Source organism: the organism of the source record quoted next, unplaced genomic scaffold (assembly GCF_019419815.1).
Source record: "Pyrus x bretschneideri cultivar Hongxiangsu unplaced genomic scaffold, Pyrus_bretschneideri_v1 Contig7, whole genome shotgun sequence".
Lineage (NCBI taxonomy): Eukaryota > Viridiplantae > Streptophyta > Magnoliopsida > Rosales > Rosaceae > Pyrus > Pyrus x bretschneideri.
This window is the reverse complement of record NW_025999809.1, coordinates 4,501,100-4,524,428: the sequence shown is the minus strand read 5'-3', so window position 1 is coordinate 4,524,428 and position 23,329 is coordinate 4,501,100. Positions and strand designations below refer to the sequence as shown.

At 36.9% G+C, this 23,329-nt stretch overlaps 2 protein-coding genes, 1 non-coding gene and 1 pseudogene across 3 annotated transcripts; 1 reads left to right on the top strand and 3 right to left on the bottom strand.

The window, feature by feature from the left end:
- Nucleotides 1-1,845: 1,845 nt before the first annotated feature.
- On the bottom strand, nt 1,846-7,281 carry LOC103960011 (GPI transamidase component PIG-S). Its single transcript, XM_009372398.3, has 13 exons — nt 7,069-7,281; nt 6,321-6,993; nt 6,023-6,107; nt 5,813-5,902; nt 5,517-5,590; nt 5,295-5,379; nt 5,104-5,193; nt 4,040-4,170; nt 3,179-3,260; nt 3,022-3,069; nt 2,759-2,831; nt 2,541-2,644; nt 1,846-2,450 (listed from the first exon to the last, which is right to left on the bottom strand). The coding sequence occupies exons 1-13, from the start codon at nt 7,229-7,231 to the stop codon at nt 2,331-2,333; spliced, it is 1,818 nt and encodes a 605-aa protein (XP_009370673.2). The 5' UTR covers nt 7,232-7,281; the 3' UTR covers nt 1,846-2,330.
- An 80-nt stretch (nt 7,282-7,361) lies between these two features.
- On the top strand, nt 7,362-7,434 carry TRNAK-UUU. Its single transcript has one exon. It is a non-coding gene; the product is annotated as a tRNA-Lys (tRNA).
- A 280-nt stretch (nt 7,435-7,714) lies between these two features.
- On the bottom strand, nt 7,715-12,590 carry LOC103960032 (annotated as a pseudogene).
- Nucleotides 12,591-13,678: 1,088 nt separating this feature from the next.
- On the bottom strand, nt 13,679-16,967 carry LOC103927689 (B-cell receptor-associated protein 31-like). Its single transcript, XM_009336632.3, has 3 exons — nt 16,840-16,967; nt 16,148-16,564; nt 13,679-14,313 (listed from the first exon to the last, which is right to left on the bottom strand). Exons 2-3 carry the CDS (start codon nt 16,431-16,433, stop codon nt 13,943-13,945), a joined length of 657 nt encoding a protein of 218 aa, XP_009334907.1. The 5' UTR covers nt 16,434-16,564; nt 16,840-16,967; the 3' UTR covers nt 13,679-13,942.
- Nucleotides 16,968-23,329: the final 6,362 nt, after the last annotated feature.

Here is a 23,329-nt window from a genome sequence, read left to right as displayed (position 1 = left end):
CACGTACTAAACGATTGGCTAAGTAATTTCCAACGACTGGACATCGATTCTTTGGTTCTTTTCCCACCAATTTTCTCAAGATAATTGGTATGAATAAGACTCCACATTTCTCGCAACTGCATCTCATTACCCGTAAGCGAACTATGACTAACTTCAAACCAGCTAGTACACAACGCAACATCTTCAAGAAGCGACAAATTCGTACCTGCACCAGTGGTCATTTTGTTGAAAAAAAATGGATTCAAACTTTGAGACAAAGAAAGGAATGTGATTGAAAGTAGTTGAGAAAATATGAAATTATTGTGTAAGGTAGATGATAATGAGAAGGTATTTATAGAAAAGTAAAAACAATTTTCTTTTGAATTTTTTACAATTTTTTTAAATTTTTATTCAATTAATTAATCTCTGCCATTAGATATAAAAAAATTTGAATTCCAACACTCCAGATTGTGCCACGTGTCACAACGGTAACTTTTCTTAATTTTAAAACTATTTTTTCTTTTATTTTTTTTATTTATAAAGCATATTAATATCCACCGTTGATCTCAGATCGAACGGTGGATATTACATAAGATTTTTTTTTTTTTTACCGTTGAGATCTAACGGATCGTGGGAAGCCACGTGGCTTCCCAACGGTAACTGAAAAAGTAAATTTTTTTTTCTGATTTTGTGTCGGCGACGCGCCCCCACGAGCGAGTGGGGTGCACGCGCCTGACACAAAAAAAAAAAAATTAAATAATGCTTGACGCCAGGTTGACGTCAGCGCTAGCGTCACAGGGCCTCAGGCTCTCGGACTGGCAATTCTCCATGGGCCCGGAGCTCGGGCCTCCACCTTCACTCGGGCTTGCCCATGCTGGAGCCGGTCCACGGGACCTCAGGCCCTTATTCTCTCCCCCGTCCCCCGAGCAACTGCCCACGCTGGGCTTGCTCTTAGAACAGTGACAGCATCACAGTTATGCTCTTAAATTCTTTTTTTTTTTTTTTTTTTTTTTTTGGATATTTTGCATTATTTGTTGTTTATAAACTGAAAGTTTCAATATGTGAAGGTTTGGGCGTATGTCCAAGAGGGCATCATGGCTTGGACTTATGCTTCAAGAAAACTCATGACTTATTTGTAATCGAAAAATTTAGGGTTTTTATTTTTTATTTTTTTAATTTTACATATATTAAATTAAATGGGTAAATGGATACCCGTTATAACCATGGGTAATACTCATAACCGATGGATACTCGTTATAATTGCGGGTAAGACCCATAACTGCCCATGTAAATTTCACGAATAAACGGTTATACCCATAACTGTTTGTTCGTCTAAACGGTTACCCATAACCATAACCGTTAACTTTAAATGGACGGGTAACCGCGGTTACCCAAACCCATAGGTATTTTGCTCATCCCTAAGTTCAATGCCATTTTAGACTTTCCAAATTAAAAAATAGCGATAATTTTGTAAAAAGTTTCATTAAAGAGAGCAAAGTGCTTCCTTTGTTTACTATGCGTAGCAATTTTAGAAGGAAGCACCTCTTTATGTGCTTCTTGAAAAATGCTTCTTAGTGCTTCTATTTCCAACTAAAAGCACTTTTAAAATATTTTCCAACGACCAGTTTTTTAAACGGAAGTGTTTTTACTCATAAAAAAGTGCTTTTGAATCTTTTAAAAGCACATCTAAACAAGCCATATACTTTTCATCTCTTGCCTCTCACACCATTAGAACAACAAAATTTTGAGAGGACTAAATTCCATGAATAATGACATTTTGAGAGGCCAACTAAAGCCTCTGCCCCCTTCAACTAGACTTGGAACAAGAGCATCGAAAAAACTATTTTACAAGACACAAATCAAACGAGCAACAAAAGGCAAACGTTCAATTGATATAAATCTGAATTTTGAAATTACAGTACAGAACTAAGCTGGCCTTGTATATAACCAGCCATCAGCTCGTAATCCTTCTAGCAAAACAAAAGCGCTGCTACATCCTAAATAAATGACCGAGGAAATGCTTAAACCAATACAAAACAGGAAAGATAAAACCTATATATATGCTTATCCAGTAAGCATTTTGGCCAATGTCTAAAAAAATGAGTAAAACGATCCTAACATGGATTTAAATCCAAAGCATGTACTCAAGAAGCTCATCTTTTGGTACATTGGAACGGGATCAAACCGCAACCTATCGGAATCATAAAACTTTTGATACTTCCCTTCCTTATCACTTGGTCTACTCCCCAAGGCCGCAAGAAACACGCATGTATCACAACAGTTGAATTGCTTTTTGGATGTCTTCTGGCCTCCTGCCCAAGTAACAGAACCGTGCTTCGTGTCAAGTATGATCAAGATGCTTTGTTCACTTTGGTCTTCCATGCTAAGTACTTCTTATTTTCTTGCTTGTATCTTCTCCATTCTCGTAGAGCTGCTAGGAGAACGTGTATTGAAACTGGCAGGAAGAAAGGCTGTACACATAGCACATTAATACATAAGAGAACAGTTGCTTATCAAACTTAAATTTTTAGTGTCCATGTAAGCAGGGTTTAGCAACAAACTGAATAGACGGCAAAGCAGTGCTCGAACGAATAGTAGCTAACGGACATTATTGATGGATGAAAGAAGGCATCCTCTGCTAGAGATCTTGCTTGCCTAGAAGATACTGACAAAAAAGCACCCATCTGTTTGAGTTTTTACAAAACGTGAAATAAACAACAAATGGTTCAACTGAAAACCTCAAGTAAACCATGGTCAATAAGGCTACAGATGAGCATACCAGCTGAAGCATCATAAACACCGCGTGAGGCATTAGTTTGAGCCAATTTTGCTGCTTCCAGAGAATACTTTACCTGCTCAAATACACCGACCATAAAATTAAATTACTTATTCTCTTACTATGTTCAGAAACAGATTAGAAGCACAAGTGTTCATAATAATAAACTGGCAATGTTCAAGAGTTAATTCCATCAGTGGTTTAGCACATTCCATCAAATAATATGTACAGAAGATCAATAGATAATATTCATCTTGATCACTCACCTGCTTCCCAATCTCATCCTTGATGATCATCCTCGGCAATGATTGGACCTGCATGGAAAAATTTGTCACTCTCATACAAGGGAATCTGGCTGAATCAGAGAAACAGGTTCCTAAACTCAAGAGAAGTAAATGACAAGAAAACAAACTCAAAACATACCAATCTAGAAAGAGATCCAAGGGTTGTAGCACAAGAATGAAGATTAAAACATGTATGCATCCGCGATAAGACATCTAATTCCCTGCAGAAGAGTGATTACTAAGAATTCCCTCATATTGAGCACAAGACATTTTGCTGAATATAACAAAAAGAAACAAGATCTGTCCCTTGAGAAATTGATTCCAGTAAATAGCTAAGTTCTAGACAAACAAAAGATAGCATTTCCTCGAAGCTCAATACATTTTATGTCCAAGATAGCATTTCCTCGAAGCTCAATGCATTTTATGTCCATGAGTACCTACATCAGCACTGGTAACGCTGAACAATTTGTGAAAAGAATGTTCAATAATAATTAGTGTGTGGAAGCTGACAACTTCACATAATTTGCCTGGTCTTTTCTTTTTGGCGGGTTTGAAATAACCAGAAACTTTGATTTATAAATTTCATATGAAAATCATGCAGATAAAACTATTTCAATAAGCATGAATGCAGCAAAATTTTTAAGCCTATGAGGTTTTTGACATGACTTCAATCAAACTCTTGTTATCAAACTGTGAAGCTTTTTGTTCACCAACCATAAGCTTTAGCTTCATCTACTCTGTCTGATCCTTATTTCACAAATTTCACATAACAAATCAAACACATGTTATGTTTAGGGCGGGTGCTATCCACACACCCCCTTTTACTCCCACACACCCCTTGTTAATTTTTGTCCTTTAATCTTCTTCAATTCATTTGATCCGACGGCCAAAACTTGAGCAGTGTGTGTGGATAATACTACCCTATTTTTATAAGCATGCATGCAGGAAAAATTCTAAAACCAAAAGGTTTCTAAAATGACATTATCCAGAATGTTCTTACCATAGAGTGAAGCCTCTCTCGCTAGTTAAAAGGCTGGATGTGCCTGAAGCACCAACATATACGTCATCAGATTTAAAACCAAAAAGTTGCCGGAACTGCCCCATGAAAACTTCAAAAACCTTCTGAAGATCCTGTTTCAAAATGTGCATGCATCAATCTCTGAGAAATTAACTAGAACCCATCTGTGGTGATAGAATATTGACTTCTAGTCATTTTGAGTTAAAAAATAATATTCTTTTAAACTTAAGTGAACAAAAGAATAGAAAATAAAATCTGAAAATCATATCCGCTGTGGCCAGCCAACTTCTAAAATTGATGGGCTCAAACAAAAAAAATGACATCCAGAAAAAGAAATAGCATATAACAAAACTGAAGTAATCATAATAATGCCAGTAATATTAAAGTTTCTGCACTCTAACATTCCATCTATGTATGTAATTAATACAAAAGTCAATCACTTACCTTTATGACGGGACTGTTGATTAGCAAGTTGATGGGATCCTGATCGACTTACTTCACATGTCTTACATACAGATTCTATTATGTATTTTCCTATGTATTTCTGCATGTATAAATTGTGTGTGCATTTGCATATTGCTTATCATACACCAATAGTCTTTTATATATACTATTCATTGTTTCATAGTGCGCAAATGATTCATTTCCTTGTGTGCTTTGAACATTTTCTAGAGAAATAATTTTGTTCATGTGCCTCAAAGGATAGAATTAGGAAACTTAAGATGTACAAGTACAACTAGCTTACACATGCCCTTAACATCTTAAATATCAAAATTAGGGAACCAGAGTAAAAGAAATTAGACGGGTGATGTTGCCAATACCACTGATCTAATCTCCTCCAGTTGGTATTCCAATATTCTTCTTCAGTAAAAATTTTCTATGCTGAGCTTTCAATTCAACATGGCAGAAAATCAAGTAAAATTTTTGAAATATTTCAAAGAGGTGGTTAAAATTTGATGCACTTGAACTTTTAATGTAACAATCCGTATTAAAAAAAATGGACAAGTCATACGGTTGGACACATTATTAAATAAAAAGCACCTAACCTGATGCAAAATTGTATGCTTAGCAGGATGATTACTTTCTGGATCCTTCTGACAGGATTGGGGGTTCAAAACAATAACGCCTCCCCACATCTGTAACAGGGCAATCCTTAAAATTGGTCAGACCAAAATATTTCACTAGACAAAATCAGAGGGCACTAGATTTAAAAGATGGTGAAGGCATGATAACTAACTGGAGATATAAAACTATTTGTCTTAGAAATCTCTCCATCTGGAAGCTGCAGGAGAAGAGGGCACTCCTTTTCGGACGGTATATATCTGACAACAAATTGAAGGGGCAAATGAACATATTGAAAGGGGGGAAAGGAAGAAAGGAAAAACTGACTTTGGGAGTTGTGAAAGAGGAAGGCGAAATACAAATATGCAGTGCAAAAAGGATTGAGTTAGAAATATACACCACAAAGTGCAACATCTTTGACCTCCCACCAGCTGCAATGGATGTATCCAAGTGCCACTCATTTGAATTCACCTAAGGAATTTATCAGAGACTGTTAACATAATAATAGCAGTAATTCAGCATTAAGAAGTTTGTATACAAATACACATAGGTATATATGTACACATGCTTACTAATGGTCGTTTAATGTTTTTGCTCACACACTTTGGAATTTAAAGAAAATGTAAGAAGTAATATGATTCTTTCTCTAGTAAACAATCATATCATTAGGAGTGCAAGGCTTATGAAGCATACAAAGAAAGGTAGATCCTTGGTACTAAAGATGTAGCTCTCCCACTTGTCATCCCAGTAAGACAATGAGGACTTCGGCGTATGATATAACACCTGCCCAAGGGAAAGAACAACAAAGTCAGATCACAATGTGATAAGATGACAACCTAGATTATCTAATAGCACAAAATTTGATGGTATAATCATTTTCAAAAGAAACATAAAATCGATGACCTGACTTTCCACGCTTATGTTTGCTACAGGTTTCATAGCCTCGATAATAGGGGCCAACAACGTCTTGTCTACAGTTTGAAAGTCCCTGCAGGTTTAACCAAATGCACAATGAGCATACTTCAAGATAACTATTTGGAGCTAACTCCGACACATATTGAAGCACATACAAAACGATAATCACCTATGATCTATCAGACAATGCAACTTAAATTTTACCACAATTCAGATAACAAAATCATCATTCGTAGTCAAAGCACCATAATTTATGAAACAATGAGCATATGAAGAAGCTCCATACCAATCGTAAACCCAATCACGAGGGTCTGCATTCAGCAAATTAAACGAAAGAACAACCATTCCATCAGCCCCAACAGGCATAAACTCCCCCTGAATCAAACCTTCCTCCTTCCCGCCATTCACAAACACTTTGACAAACATCTCCGCTGCCCTCGACACCGCCTCCGCCTCCGAAACCCTGCCGGCAATCCAAGCGTGCCTGTACTTCCCCACCACTGCTCTCACCTCATGTTCCCTATTCACCACCACCACACTATACACCTCTCCACCCGAACCAGAACCCGAACAACCTCCAAACACAGACTCCAGAGCCTCATCCACCGCCTCATCGGCGCCGTCGAAATCAATGGCCTTAAAGGCGCCGCATTTCGTCGAACACGGACCGGTTTGGGATTGCAGACAGCTGGAATCGGAGTCTAGGACTGCCGAGACGGTGTGGTTGGGGCTACAGGTGCCGCATTGAGGCGTCTGGGAGGTAAATTTGGTCATTTTGGTTAGGATGGAAGATTCCAGAGTGGTAATGGAGGATTCCCAGTCGAAGCCGATGAAGATTGCTTGGAAACGACATGGGAACAGAAGCGGATTGGAATCAATTTCAGCTGAGAGGAAATCGATTTCCCGAAATGGCAACGGCGCGCGGTAGATTTCCACGGATTTGTATATCAATGGGATTCCTGCAAGCAAAATCAAGTTAGAAATCAGCAAACAGAAATTGTAGAGAGAGAGAGAGAGAGAGAGAGAGAGAGGACCTAGGATGAAGGAGAAGAGGACCGAGACGGTGATGATCAGACGCTTGAGTCCTGGCTTGGTTTTACGCATCGTTTTGGGATCGAAGTCATCGGCTGGCTCTTGCGGTTTGGATGTTTGTGGGATTTCGTTGGGAGGGAGTAGAGGTTCTGTGATTTCCGCCATTGTTGTGGAGGCACTGGAGTTGGAGCTGTTGGTTTACTGGATTCGAGCAATAGGGAGTCCAGAATTGGAGGTAAAGTAAACTCATACGAATCCGTCTAAATATATAACTTTGAGAAGTATAGTCGCAAAGGCCGTCTTAGCTCAGCCGGTAGAGCGCACGGCTTTTAACCGTGTGGTCGTGGGTTCGATTCCCACAGACGGCGTTTCTTTTTCATCTATTTTATTTCCCGAGTTGTTCTGCCAGTGGTTCCAAGTTTTACCACACCCCTCGTTTTGAGTTTCCTCTCTTTTTATTTGCCTGGTGATTTTAACCCTCTTCGTTTCCCCTTCTTTTTCTTAAGAGAAGTGCGGTGCGTGACATGCATTGGGTGAAATTAAGTGTTGAAGTGTATACTATAAAAATCTTTTTTTAAATTTTATTATGTTCCGTTGTATGACATGCACTGATTAAATAGAGTCTTAAACATGCTGCAAAAAGTTCAATGGCTACAAATATAGTGTATATTATACATCGGTGGATACTAGAAAATCTCATTTCCTTTATGTATAGTAGATTGCGAACATATTGTCCAATTCAGAAGTCAATTTTTTGTTTCATCCAATATCTCAGCCATTTTCTTTGCTTCAGCTTCTCCCTTAGCAACCCTTTCAGCTTCTCCCTTAGCAACCCTTTCAGCTTGACTTCCAAAAAACTTCTTCCTAAAGAACTCCACATCTTCATCTTTCTGTGAAATCCTAAAGAACTCCACATCTTCATCTTTCTGCGAAACAAGATGTCGAAAACAATAATATTACACTTCGAAAACCGAAAAGACGGATATAGAAGATTATACATATGTATTACCAATTCTTTGAACGAAGGCTCTGGTGTCCTAATCTTGTGACCAGCAGGTAATATTTCCCAAGGCTTTCTTGCCCTTTCAACATCCTTATCGCAAAGCGAAAACTGATTTTCGGTTGGCAAATTGAGCTGCTTTAGCACCTGTTGGACATGAAAAGCAAAAATTAATACCACGGTGGTAAATATTGAGCGAAGTATTTTGTTTGTCCTTAATCATAATCGATGCAAGACATATTTTCCCCACCTTGAGAGAAAATGAAGGCATGAAAGGTTCCAGCAAGCACGCGAGAAGGTAAATGAGTCCTGCAGAAGTTTTGATGACAAGAGAGCAGGAAGCTTGATCCTGTTTGTAAAGTCACCAGAACTTGCTCTCCTGCATTAGATATTGGAAACCTTTATTCTTGAACGATTGATAACTCAAAGAAGAAAAACTGAGATTTTATGAGCTTACCTGTAAGTATGCATTGCCTTCACTGGATACGCTCATTGCAATTTTCAGTGCTTGCTTTAGCTTGACCTATACATGTCGCCGATTGTGATATAATGTAACTTCTTAGTAAAACAAGATAGTGCAGAAAGGAATTGAGAGACTAGTTTTCAGATATAAATAACCTTCTCCATTGCTTCTATGTATTGATCAACGTATATACTGATTCTCTCCGCCAATATTTTCGTCAAGGAATGTGATTCCGCCCCAGAACCGTCAGGAATAATAGATCCATATCCTTGTCCTGCAGGAAAAGGTGAAAGTTTACATGAATGCCAAAATGCAATTTGACTGTGGTATGGTGATTGAAGAACAAAAAAAGAATGTGATACATGATATAACAAGTAAAAACAGAAACGTGATTAAAAGTTTCGAACTTATCTTAAAAACACAAGCAAATCAAGATCCTCAAAGTTCTTGGTTTGGCAGATTACTGACCTTGAGGTTTTGCAATGAAGCTCAATACTCGGTTAATGAAATTTCCCAAATTATTCAGCAACTCAGCTTTTAGTTTTACTTGTAAGTCTGCCCACATAAAAAACGTGTCTCAGACCCAATCATGGTTAAGGAAACAGATAATTAAGTAATAACCAAGTACAACCTAAGAACTGCAAAATCACCAGCAGCAGCAGAAAAAAAACAAATTACCTCTGGCCGGTTAGCTAGCAAATAATATCGCCACACTTCCGAGGGAATGTTTGTTTCTTGCACATCATTGCTGAAAATTCTTATTCCCCTACTCTTGGAAAACTTCACTGCATAAATCAATGATAGAAAATGAAAATATAGAAATAGAAGTATGAGTTGAAACTTTAAATAATCAAACTTTTGTGAAGATCATCTCATATTCTCAGGCGCACTTACCTGTTTCATGCATCCTGTATTCTGTAACACTAATGCTCTTCATCAGTGTCCAATTCTCTCCGGTTCCAAGAAGCATACATGGAAACATAACCTGGAATCAAAGTGTACTGCAACTAAACATTTCGGGAACAAAATACAAAGTTATAAAGTTACAAAGTTCAGGTAGAAGAGATGAAACCGTTACTGTGTGGAATGGGACATTGTCCTTGTCCATGAATTGGTACAGCTCAACATTTTCTCGGTTCTTCCACCACTTCTCCCAATCGGGCATGTAGCAAGAAGTGATGGATATATAACCGATAGGCGCATCAAACCATACATGAAAAACCTAAGCATATCAAAATATTGGGAAAGAAAAAAGTTTACCAGCGTGTAAATTTCTAGTGAACAACTGAACTTTAACAAAGGGAAAATCAGCAATAGTTACATAAATTAAGTGCTAACCTTATCCTCAAAATTTTCAAGTGGAACCGGAACACCCCACTTAAGGTCCCTCGTGGTACAGTGCCACTTAAGTCCTTCTCTAACCCATGCATATGTAGTTTGTATAGCGTTCAGGCTCCAAGATCCTGCAACTGACTGGTCATTGATAAATTCGTCCAATTTTTCCTTCAGCAATGGAAGCTTTAGAAATAAGTGGTTCATCTTATGTATATATGGCCGTCCCTGACATACGTGTTGATTACAGTTTCAAGTGCAAAACCAGGAAAGAAGATGTTAGTATTTTCGACTAAATCCTAACAAAATTAACTGTAATGAAATATGAAATCTCAAAGGCTGAACATTTACATCTAGGATCCTTAAGCTCAGTTGGATTCAACAGCTTTCCACACTTATCACACTGATCTCCTCATGCAGAATCATAACCGCAGTCTAGCATTAGGAAAGTGCCTTCCACCAGCCAATCAGCCAAGAAATGATCGCATGTTTCACAAAACAGCCGGATGTCGAAATTCAAAACCATTTAGAAATGAAATTTTCACTTAAGCAAGCAGGAAAGTGATGCGTATATACCTGCTGAGTTGTGTTTTCAGAAAAGTATCCGTTCTCCATAAGTTTCTTGAAAATAGATTGGCAAATTTCAGTATGTTGAGGAGTTGGCGTGCGTCCAAATTTATCAAAACTTATATCGAACCACTCGTAAACCTGTTTATGAATTTCATGATATCTACAAAACCAATCAAGCTCCATAATTAGTAAAAAGTTCATACTGCTATTCACTATCCGAAAAAGCTTAACCTCCAAACTTTTGTTACAACTTGTCACTAATTTTCTACGGAGTACAATTTTCGTCCTTGGCTTTTGTCTCAGTTGCAGTCCCATACTCATCAGTCCCACATATACATATCACAATGTACCCTCGAAGGCGACAGTATCGAGCGTAAACATCCGCACTTCCAACGCCTGCATCACGCTAATCTTTCATAAAACGTCAAAGTCTCACACATATGCACAAACTAGTCATGAAATTTATGAAAGAAAAAAGTTTCTGGATACATGTAACGAGCAAAGTTTTCTTTGATTTTTTATTTTTTGAGGCAAACTTGCTTGTAAGAATGGTGCCAAGAGGTCTCGAACCCCTTACCAAAAATGGTGCCAAATATTATCTGAGTAGATAATACAAACCGAAACCAAAACAAGCAACGAGAGAGCGGAAATTATACTTACAGCCACTGATGGTGCCAAGGCGAGGGATGTTGGTGACATAGGGCAAGGCGCTTGTGATGAGGATGTTGCGCTTCGCAGGGACCGGCAGCTTCGGGTTTTTTCCGGCGTTGCCTTCTCCGCCGTCTGATTGATCATCCATGGCTTGATCCGAGTACTCACAAAGAGCTTGTTCTGCGTGCAGAGCTGTGGCTTCACAGAATGTTGGTAGCTGTAATATTCACATAAGACTGATGAGAAGAAAAGTCAAACTAAATAATTCTCCAAAGTTTATGCTCAAAGGAATCGAGGGTTGCTTGGGAGCAAAGAAACTGAAAACTCTTTTGAGTCATGTGTCTATAAACAGGAGGAGAGCCGAGAGCACCAAGGAGATTCAAGTTCTAAGAACCCTTTCTAGTTTCTATCTCCCTGCATCAAGTTTGAATTCCTAATTCCAACCAAACAAATTTAAGCCAAACAGAATTTATGGCTTGGTCAAGAACAAATTTGCCTTCGATAGTTCAAACACCATATAAAAAAAATTAAAAAAAAAAGTTCAAACACCATATGCAAATTTTTATCCAAATTGCCATCACCAAAATCCCAAATGTCTCATTCCAATGTAAAAACAATTAATTTAGATAATATAATGGCAAAATAGTTTATGTTGCAAGAATTTTTTTTTTCTTTTTAAAATGAGATCAGATGATGGCTTGGTTACGACAGTCCACTTTTTTGGAAGCCAAAAAACTCATAGAGACATTTCAACCTTCTCTTGGCTACCACCAGAGCTCTAGTACTATTGTAAGAATTTTCACTTAATACTACGGTCTAATGAATTTGCACATAGTATTATTGTAGGTCTGGCTTGTGGGTTGGCAGTGGTTGACCCACCACTTGCCCTTGGATTGCTGGATTTGATTTTTTGTGTTAAAGGGCAACATTGTTACGTTTACCCTTGGCTTCCACCAACGGGTGAAAATGCTCTAAATAAGAGGTCTCAATTTTAAGTTTCATAAATAAGGAGCTCAAATCTCATGAATTGAAATTTTTAATATAGGGTGTGATATTCACACACCCTTTTTTAACTTTTTACATTCCCCTTATTAATATCTGTCAATTGATTCTCTTCAATTCATTCGATCAAGACCGCTAGAAATTAAGAAGGTGTGTGAGAAATACAAATGAGTGTTAATACACATATGTCGAAGACAATCAAAGAAATTGCAAAAAAAAAAAAAAAAAAAAAAAAGTAGGAAACAATCATTACATTCCCCTTATTAATATCTGTCATTTGATTCTCTTCAATTCATTCGATCAAGACCGCTAGAAATTAAGAAGGTGTGTGAGAAATACAAATGAGTGTTAATACACATATGTCGAAGACAATCAAAGAAATTGCAAAAAAAAAAAAAAAAAAAAAAAAAAAAAAAGTAGGAAACAATCATCCCTCTTTTTGCAACAGCTGTAAACAGTAACCTGTTAAGCAATTAGCAGAGTTTGAAGTTTTAGCTTCCCATGCATAGATGCAGTTACTTCCATGGCTAACCCCCCTCAGAGCTCTCCTCTTATCCTGCACCGATAAGACCTCCATAGCGAATGTCCATGCTCTTATAATATTGATTAGTATTGCCGCCGATAGAAGCTCCAGTGCTCGACTCATGGCATCGTACGCACGTATTGGGGATATTGTTTCCGCCCGTAAAGTGTTCCATCGCGTATTCTCGAGTTTATTTTGATATTACTGCCATATATATAATGATTGTTCATGCTTATCATTTCAGAAGAGATGTATGTACCTGCTTATATATCCCAATACCCAAGTTCCATGGTTTTGGCTCAATTCTTTTCAAACAATAAGTGAGTGAACTCACTTATAAAGATGAAGTAGACAATGTGTATGGGAAATGTGGGACAAGAGTCCCACCCAAGTTCCAATAATACCCCACATTTTCTATTCAAACTCTAGCAATACCCTATATTTGAATAGAAAATAAGATACTAACTAAATTAGTAACGCTTTTCCAGAGAATTTAGATATGATACGCATCAGGATATGTGTCTTTTGGACTTGAACACAGATTGGGAAGCCAGTAGAAGCAGTTGAGATGTTTAGAGGCATGCAACGTGAGGGAATCGAATTTGATGGGGTTGGTGCAGGCTTGTGCAAAGCTTGGGGACTTGAGACTGAGTCTTTCCGTTCATGGGTTTTTTGTTTTTGGAAACTTCCGTTCATGGGTTTATGAATCGGAGAGGTCTTCGTATGGATGTGGTGGTTCAAACCAGCCCTGTGCATACATGTACGAAGAACGGACATCTTGAGCTAGCTTCTCGGCTGTTGGATATGATGCCTTAAAAGAATACTATTTCTTGGGGTGCTTTGATATCCGGCTTTGCTCAAAATGGTTTCGCAGGGCGTGCACTCGAAATGCTGGTAGATATGCAGAGCAGTGGCTTTGAACCCGATTTGGTCTCTTGTGAGTGCACTTTCAGCATGTTCACAAGTAGGGCTTTTGTAGTTGGGCAAATCCACACATGCATATATCTTTAAAAGGCTTGATTTTGATGAAGTTTTGGGTACTGCAGCTATTGACATGTATTCGAACATTCCTTCGAGCAAAGAAAATTTATCAAATTGCTTTAACAAATTCAAATGCATCTTGAACTAAAGCAAAAAGATGGACAGAGTGAATATTCTAACTTCATGAGAATTACAAAATTTTCAACACCACCGGGAAAAATGAGATACTCTGCCACCCTTCCGTCATGAAGGACCAAATAATGACCATTTCCGGCAGGAGATGTTAGACCAGAACATCACCTGTAAGCAAAATCATTCTCAAAGTTCAAGCTGCGGCTGTGTTTCAAAATTACCTCAGCTCCTATAACCTAGAGACTGATTCTGAAGATTTTGGTTGTCTTCCAACAAGCGATCATATTCGAGAAGTAGATCTGCAGCCTGTTTCTGGAGGGAAGCAACATGGCATTCGGCAGTTTCAATGCTTTTATCCTTCTCCGCACATTCCAATTTCAGCTTCTTCAAATCCTCTGTGAGAGTTGAGATTTTGGCTTGCAGCTGCTTGACTTCTTGGGAAGCTTTCTCTTCCTGTTTTTTAAGTTGCATCGTCTCTTTTTGAAGCCTGTCAAGTTCTTCTTTTGAAGCTCCCACACTACTCCTCAATCCAATTAGCTTACTGAGATAATGGTGCATCCGATCAATTATGAATCCAAGAAATAGGGTAAAACCTGCAAGTACGACCAAATGCGGGCAATCAGGAATAGAAAGGATCATTCACTGGAATACAAACAGAAGTTCCGACATTAATCACAGAGCAGACACCGTACACGAATCACTACTTCCACTCGCCCAAGAAGACCATATAATCAACTTAAGCATTCCCTTTTTGGGCAAAAGTAAATGCGTCTTCTTCAGAACATGATAAGTGACTGCTGAGTGTACAAGGCCAGTGAGGCTGGACTAGCAGCAACCACAAGGAATGAAGAGCGGCTCGTAAACCAGATTACTAACTTCCCATGTAAGGACATAATGCACCAACTGTCCAACCATAAGCCAGGTTTGCATCATTTAACCATAAAAGAGAACAGGAAAGAAACCTGTAGCCAATCACATATATGACAGATGGTGGTTTTATGAAGCCAAAGTGAAATTTCTACTAATGAATGGATAATATCGTGTCATCATACAATCCCTGATTTAGTTCCTTACATTGATGATGGTCAAACTGTAAATTATGAGGATAAAACTTAGGCGAACTTCATGATTCAAGTCAATGTAATTTGATTTTGCACCGAAGTACTCCTTGTGCGGCACATAGATAAGTATGATACATATCACATCCTAGAAGATAAATGCATGGAAATACTTGATTATCATTAAGCTAGTGCAGAGAAATTAGATGAAAAACAGTGATATAACTTTAACAGGTGTTTACTGGCGAATGAGAAAATTCAATGGAATTAATTTCACTGAAACAGGAAAATCCAAACGTACTACCAAAGCGTATGCATTTTGAAGGCAAAATTTTACATCTTAAGATGTTGGATTCAAGTTACAAAATGTAGAAAGAACAAAAATTCATATATTTTAACTTTTGTATTTCGACTGATGGTTAATAAAGCGGAAGTATAGGATAAAATTCTTACCTACCAACTACAGCTTAAATTTTAGTTAGAGAAGAGAACGCAAAAGGAAAAGAAAAGAAAACAAGTATGTATTCAAACATTTAATTGACATTCTTTCCCCCATCCCCCCAAACGAGATTATTTTCGCAAACAAACAAGATATCATCTTGAGAGCTACTATGATTTCAAGTCAAGACCAAATTATATTATAATTTAGAAGAGTATAAGCTTCAATTACTGGGAAGACTAGCACAAAACCGAGCGCAGTGGCATTCTAGGATTCATACAGCCGACCCCACTTAGTGGGAATGTGGGACAAGGCATTGTTGTTGTATAAGCTTCAGTTTCCTTGTTCTTATGCCTTTGCTGTTCCCACTGCTAGGTTGGAATAGGATCAAGCTTTATCATTCTAATGAGAGATTCTCACGTATAAATCTACAACTGTATTGAAAACGTACTAGTAGACGAATTCCTAGACCTTTTGTTACCAGATTCTATCATTTCACTGATCAAAAGAACCGGCTTATTCAGGCCTATCTTTTTATACGTACTCCAACGAATCAATACCAAGTTTTCATAGCCATTCTTTCAATTCACGTAATCACTGGATGGTACATCTGTAGAGCGCAGGGTGAATCAAGGTCCAACTAATTGGGAGAGAATCAATAGGTTCCCCTTTTCGTGAGCGATTCATCCATCTAACAATCCTTTTTTCTCAACAGAACCCAACAAAACTTATTTTGTTACACAACTTCTACTTTTTCTTGCTGTACTCATATACTCCACACTCAATCAGAATTCTAAACTAACACACAAAACTCATAACTTAGAAATGCAAATCATTCATCAAGTTCTAAGAGAAGAATCCCTAAACAGTAAGAAAACACAGCAATCAAAACTACCAGGAAAAAAAAAGAGCAGGATTCAGAAAACACACCCATCAATGAAGCTTCAAGCAGGTGGGTCCTCCACAGAACCTGATCCATCGGCGACATAGTCCCAAGCTTCACACCTTTGTTCTGGATCTTCACAATGCTGATAAAGCTCGAGATTAAAATCACAGACATGGTCCCTGCAATCGTTTTTACCGTGGCTGGACCCTTGCCCATTTTTACCTGATCCAAGCTCTTTATCACCAGCTCCCTCAACGGCCCAATTTTCACCAGCATAAGGAACGCCACTACCCCCTCGGCGAAAAGCACTACGAACAACAGCTGAATCATCTTTATCTGCTTCTTTTTTGCTCGGCTTGTGATGGAATTGGAACTGCTTCTCAGAAAAGCAGCTTCATTTCTGAGCAGGGAGAGTCATAGATCCATGGTCTTGAAAAGCAGCTTGGTTTGAGGACACAGATCTATGCATTTTTAGGAAAATGTCAGAAAGGAAGACGCTTTCAGCAGAAACCCAATTTGTTAATGTTGGTGACCTTTTATCTGACTAAGCGGTGTAAATTGGTTTATTTGCAAAAGTAAAGTGTTTTGCACAGTCAAAAGCAAAGAACTTGAAGTGTAATTGAAGGCACACACAAATAAATAAATAAATAAATAAAGATGGTTTTCTTATTTTCTTTGTCCTGTAGCTCTTAGCAGAGGGGTGGGGAAGAGGTGGGAGAGAGGATATTGACCGTACTTGCTATTGTGGGTAGAAACTGTAACAGCTTGACCTTGACTATTGAGAAGAGAACTGAGAACTTTTTTTGGTCAGGACTGAGAACTGAGAAGTTCGAACTTCTTGCTACTGAAGCATAAACATCATAGGATGTGTTAGTGGTTAGAGATAAATTTCAAGTTTATATTTTACACGGTACATTTTAAGTTTAATTTATAATGTTGATAAATCATACGATAATAGTCAGAATAAGACTAAAATACCTCAGCTGGTCCCTTTTTAAGAAAAGTAAAACTAACCTATACTTTGACATGCAACCAAGCCACTATTTTGTCACATATATGATTTTTTTGTGGTCTAAATTTGTCACATATATTGGTATTCCCTTGAAAATCCAAGAGAAGAGGGTCCATGTAGAAGTTTCGGCGGATTTGGACATGTCCATCACATTGTTAAAATGTCCAATGGTCTAACTATGCTGTGCCCACAAGCATAAAACTGGGGTTCTTTGGTTACTATCATCCACATCACTTTTTCGATCCGAGATTCCAAACAGATCGTAAACATTTCAATGCGACTGAATGACTTATTATTTGTCATTTTGATTTTTCTCGTCCTATGAGATGATGATATAACAACATTGTTCCTTTTGAAAAAAAAAAAAAAAACAACAACAACATTGTTCCTTGAAAATGTATAATATATCAACAACATATGTATGTATAGTACAATCGTATACAACAGGCTTTCTATACGAAGTGTATGAAGAAATATAAACTAGAGGATTAATTAATTAAAGTAATGAGGATTTTGTATTTAATATAAACTTCATAAGAATGTCCACTTAGTACTACAGTCTAATAGTATTCATTTTCACTTGTAAGTCAGAGATCTTAACTTCTATTCTCGTCAAAGACGAATTTAAACCACATTCCCACCTCTATTCCCTTAGTATAGATAATATCGTTTGTTTAAAGGAAAAAAAAAAAAAAAAAAAAAAAACTTCATAAGAGTTGGGAGATGGGAGAAATAAAAGTTAATGAAAGATTGGTGCGCTCTCGTTGGGAAAAAGATTGCGGTAATTATCTGGCCGTTATTCCAAAAGGCTATCTTTATGGAAAAGGCCTCTACAATCATACAAAAGCTGCACCATTTATTATGTGGTTGGTCATTTAGTGCCAACCTAACTAAGGAGCAAAATTATCAACATTAAGGTCATCTCCAATCGAGGGTTGGTCAGAGGGTTCGTTTTAGTCCTCTGGTCCTCCAATATTTTTCAAGATATTAATATTTTAATGAATAGTACATGGCTATATTTGCATCCGTCTCCAACCGAGGGTCAGAGGACTAGAGGGCTCGTTTTAGCCTTGTCACAAAAAATCGTCTCCAACCGAGAGCCAAAGGGTCATAAGGCCAAACATAATTTATTATTTAAAAACTACAACTTAAATGTTGTTTAAGTTTCATGTTGTTAAATGTTTTTTTTTATGTTGTATAATTTTTATGTTGGTTAATGTTGTTAATATTGTTTCATGTTACTTAATTTAATTTAATGTTGTATAATGGCTTAGGAAGTTATAGAAAAAAATAGAATTAAAAAAAATATGAAACAAATTTTGTGAAATAGAAGTTATAGGAAAAAAAATAGAATTTAAAATAAAATGAAACAAATTTTGTGAAATAGAAGTTATAGGAAAAAATGAAATTTAAAAAAAAAATATGAAACAAATTTGTAAAATAAAAGTTATAGGAAAAACGTAGAATTTAAAAAAGAATATATGAAAAATATAAGTTATAGGAAAATTTTTGTAAATAAAAAATAATAATAAAACTGTTAAAAAAATATTCAGAGAATTCATGTCAGTTATAACTGACAGGAATACATTTGTATTATTTAGTATAAATGTATTATTGTCGGTTATAACCGATAGTAATACATTTGTATTAGTCATACAATGTATTCCTGTCGGTTATAACTGACAGGAAATCCAACATAAGCAAAAAAAAAAAGGCCAGCCCTCTAGCCCTTTTGCCCTTTGGGATTCGTGGGGCCCTCTCAGATTCCAAAGCCCTCTGGCCTAGCCCTCGGTTGGAGACATTTTTTGGGCTATTTTCGGCCCTCTGAACCCTTCGGTTGGAGATGATCTAATCCAAATGACTCTAGTCACCTACAATACAAAGATGACAAATTTAGACTGCGAGAATGTATCGGTGCAGTGTTGCTTTTGTTGTTTTGAAGCCCACAATTAGCTTGACTCGTTAGTGTGGGCCTGAAGTGAATTTGAATCTGTAAGTCTTACATATGAAAGATTTTTGAGTAAAGACTTTCGTGTCCTCTTGCATGTCCGTTCAAAGTGTACATGCAAGAATACTTTCTTGCGTACTTTCTTCACAGTCAGGCCTAGAATACTTTCTTCTCTATAAAGCTGTTTTCTTTCAAGTTTTGAACCAGGTTTCTTCATGTCAACTTGGGCATTTGGTTTAGTTTCCAAAAAAAAAAAAACTGGGGGATTTGGTTTTGACAAGTTGAGTTTTGAATAAGGTCATCTCTAACCGAAGAGTCTAGTGGGCCAGAGGGTCAAAAATAGCCCAAAAACCGTCTTCAACCAAGGGCTAGAGCAGAGAGCTCGTGGGCCCCACGGAATCAGAAAGGTCCAAAGGGCGAAGGGAGCCAGCCATCCGGCCCGAGGTTGGCTAGAAAATAGAGCATCATGTCGGTTATAATCGACAGGAATGCTTAAACAAAAATTTGAATCCAACGGCTAGCTGACTAGCCGTTATATTCTTTTTTTTTTTTTTTGGGGTTTTTTGGGCCTTTTTTTTTTTTTTTTTAATTCTTAAAAATTCTAATTTTTTTTTCTACAAATACCTAAACCATTCATTAAATTTAAGTTCTAATTTTTTTGGTTTTTTGGGCTAGTTACCATTGCAGTTTTTAAATATAAGTTGTAGTTTTTAAATTTAAGTTGTTGTTAGATTTGAATTTAAGTTGTTGTAGTATTTAAATTTAAGTAATAAATTATGTTTGGCCCTATAGCCCTTTGACTCTCGGTTGGAGACGGTTTTTTATGACAGGCTAAAACGAGCCCTATAGCTCTCGGTTGAAGACGGATGCAAATATGGCCATGTACTATTTATTAAAATATTAATATCTTAGAGGGTCAGAGGGCTAAAATGAATCATCTGGCCAGCCTTCGGTTGGAGATGACCTAAAGACTTTAGTCCTGCTCTTCTTTTATAAAACAACCCAATTGTTAATTAAATTAAAACTTAATTAGTTGGCAAATTGGTCTTTCCAGAAGACGCATAAGTTCATAACCCTACCTAGTTAAGTATTATTTATACGATTTATAGTTTATATAAGCAAAACTTAAGATACAAATTTAATTGTGTATTTTGTAGTACCAATATTTAATTTTGTATTTTAGAAATTAAATTGGTAGTGCATAATGTCTGCTAAGCACCAGCTACCACGGACAGTTTATGGACTTTTGTCTTGGGAAGAACTTTCTACGGGATTAAAATATGAATCACCTAATTTAAGCATGTGCATCTCCCCTCACGCTTAGCAACACATACTGCGTCACCACGTAGACAGTTGAGTTAATGAAAAAAGTTGAGATTTTACAATAAAATTAATTAACAATATAAGAAGGAATTCAACTACTTATAAGTATATGTAAGGTTTCTCATTTCTTCTATGTGGGATTGATACTTTCAATACACTCCCTCATGTGTGAGAAATTTTCAATCATAGAACGTGGACAACACCAAACGAAAGGCGTGAGTCATATGGCCATTGGACTTCACACACAGAACAACCTGCTCTATACCCAAAAGAAAGTTGAGATTCTACCATAAAATTAATTGGCAATACGAAGAGTGGTCCAACTATCTATAAGCCTATGTTAAATCACTTGTTTCTCCGATACAAGATCAATACTCTTAACATTCTATACATAAATAGTTAATTTCAACACACCATATACTAAAATGTACGTGTACCCAATTCAAATCCGTTTATAATAATCGAAGTAGCTCGAGATTATTTAAACGTTTTACGCATAAATTTTACTTCCATAATGTAGAACTTAGACTCTCAATCAAACAAAAGAGGGATTATAGTGTGAATTAAATCAAGAAAATTATAAGCTACGATTAAAAATTCTAATATATTAACAATAATATGACTTTTAAAGAAATTAAAGCAAAAAATTGAGAAGAAGACAAAAAAGAAGAGTCGTGAGAAAATGTTTCCACAGAAACCGACAAGCAAACAAGCTTTGATATTTTCAGTTGGGCCGTGGGCCTGCTGTCCCATAAGTACGTGTCTCATACATGTCTTACCTCTAATTACTTGACATGTGTCCATCTGCTTAACTAAAACTTAATACTGCTAAATTTAATATATAAAAATAGAGAAATGTTATTAGCATTCTAAAAATCTCATTCTATATTTCTCACAAGTGTATTTTTCTTTTCAAATATAGAAAGTTTGAAGTGTAGAATAAGATTTTTGGAATGCCAATAACAATTCCCGAAAAATAAAATAAAAACATCAACAATAAAATAAAGGAAGTGTTATTAGAATTCCAAAAATTTCATTCTACATTTCTCACAAGTGTATTTTTAAATATAAAAAGTTTGGAGTACCAATAACAATTTCCGACAATAAAAACCTACCACTGTGAGTCATGACCTTCTTCCTCCCCTCCAATACCACGACCTCCTTAGCCCCAATCCAACACATCATCGGCAACCACCCCACATCGCCATGACCTAGCTTCCTCAGATCAAGTATCGTGGTCATCGTTGGTAAGAATACACACTGATTCTGCACCCATTGACAACCACCTACTCGGAGTCTCCACTGATTCAGGCCAATCTTCCGTCGCCGGCGCCATTTTTAATTCCAATCTCCGTTTACCTCTCTGTCCTCCATTCTCTCTCCTCGTCCTCCTTTTTTGTCTCTCCTGTTTGTTTTTCCATCTCCCACCAGATCCACCGCATAGGTGGTCGAAATCTTGCAGGCCTTCGAATCGAAGTCGGTGTCGTCAATTTCAGTTGGAGAGAGTGCGATTGTTTGGGACAAAATAGAGGAGGATGGAGAAGCAAACAAAGGGAGACAAAGAAAGAGGAGATGGAGTGACGCCAACATCAGTGAAAAGATCGGAAGTGGTGGCGTCAAGGCCGGTGGGTGCCTTGGTGGCGTCAATCTCGTCGATTTCAGTTAGTCAAAAGATTGTGGAAGAGATTAAGTCTAAATAATATTTTTTTAAACACAAAATAATAAAATTTAACAGTGTTAAGTTCTTGTTAAGTGAGTGGACACATATCAAATAATTACATATGAGACATGTAGGAGACATGTAGTAGACACGTACTTAGAGGACAGCACTAATACTAACCACGTTTATCTTCAAACCTCCTTAACAAATGACGACCAAAAACTTTCTTTTTTGTAAACTAAACGGGGTGGAGAGTCTAGAGACTCCAAATGGACACAATTAAATTCCCTGAAACAAGACGATCAATAAAACACATCGATCAAAAATAGAAAATGACAATCGATAAAACACATACATACCAAAAAAAAAAAAAAAAACGCTAAAATCACTAGTCATCAATATATTTGTAATTGTTAGTCGTTGATTATGTTATGTTGATGTGGTTGGATTTCAAATTGTAGTCAATAACCTTTCACACTGCATCAACAGCTTGTAACTACGTCATTTTTGTATGTTCATTTTTACTAGTTGTTGCACTCATCATGAACAATGAATTCAACAATCAATCAGACACGCATAGACAATTATAGGTAACTCTGCTTTAAAGAGTAGTAAAACACATAGCGCACTGAAAAACCAATGCCCATAACCACTATGTGTCACCAGCCTATAACTTGTCAAAGCAATATGCTTCTTTTTTATTATTCGTGCATGAACAATTGCCGTTACCACAATGTAAAATTTCATGCATGCATGAACCATTCTTACTAGCACATATTGAATGAGAGTAGTAAAACATATCCCACTATCAAAATTTGATAAGCGAAAAATGTAGCAATATATAATTTGAATTATACAGGGGATAATAAAAAGAGCATATATTATCAACCAATAGAATTTCATGTAAAATTGAAGAAATGGCAACTAGAGATGGAGTCTTAACTCGTTCACAGAGATGTTTGAACATTGTTCCTTGAAAATGTATAATATATTTCAACAATCATCTTAAGCATGTATGTATAGTATAATCGTATACAACAGGCTTTCTATACGAAGTGTATGAAGAAATATAAACTAGTGGATTAATTAATTAAAGTAATGAGGGTTTTGTATTTAATACGAGTGACCACTTAATACTAGGGTCTAGTGATATTCTTCTTCACTTGTAAGTGAGAGGTCTTTGGTTCTATTCTCGCTAAAAGCGAATTTGAATTACATTATTGCTAGCATATTATGAGACAAAACTCACATCTCTCCCCTTAATGTAGATAATATCGTTTGTT

What these genes read in the sequence shown, in the direction of transcription:
- LOC103960011 (XM_009372398.3), bottom strand. Translation starts at nt 7,231, where the DNA reads ATGGCGGAAATCACAGAACCTCTACTCCCTCCCAACGAAATCCCACAA. An exon ending in CAAATAGTTTTATATCTCCA is followed by an intron (nt 5,194 to 5,294) that starts GTTAGTTATCAT and finishes GCCCTGTTACAG; the next exon opens with ATGTGGGGAGGCGTTATTGT. An exon ending in AGGATGAGATTGGGAAGCAG is followed by an intron (nt 2,832 to 3,021) that starts GTGAGTGATCAA and finishes GTATTTGAGCAG; the next exon opens with GTAAAGTATTCTCTGGAAGC.
- LOC103927689 (XM_009336632.3), bottom strand. Translation starts at nt 16,433, where the DNA reads ATGATTCAGCTGTTGTTCGTAGTGCTTTTCGCCGAGGGGGTAGTGGCG. An exon ending in GCTTGAAGCTTCATTGATGG is followed by an intron (nt 14,314 to 16,147) that starts GTGTGTTTTCTG and finishes TCGTACTTGCAG; the next exon opens with GTTTTACCCTATTTCTTGGA.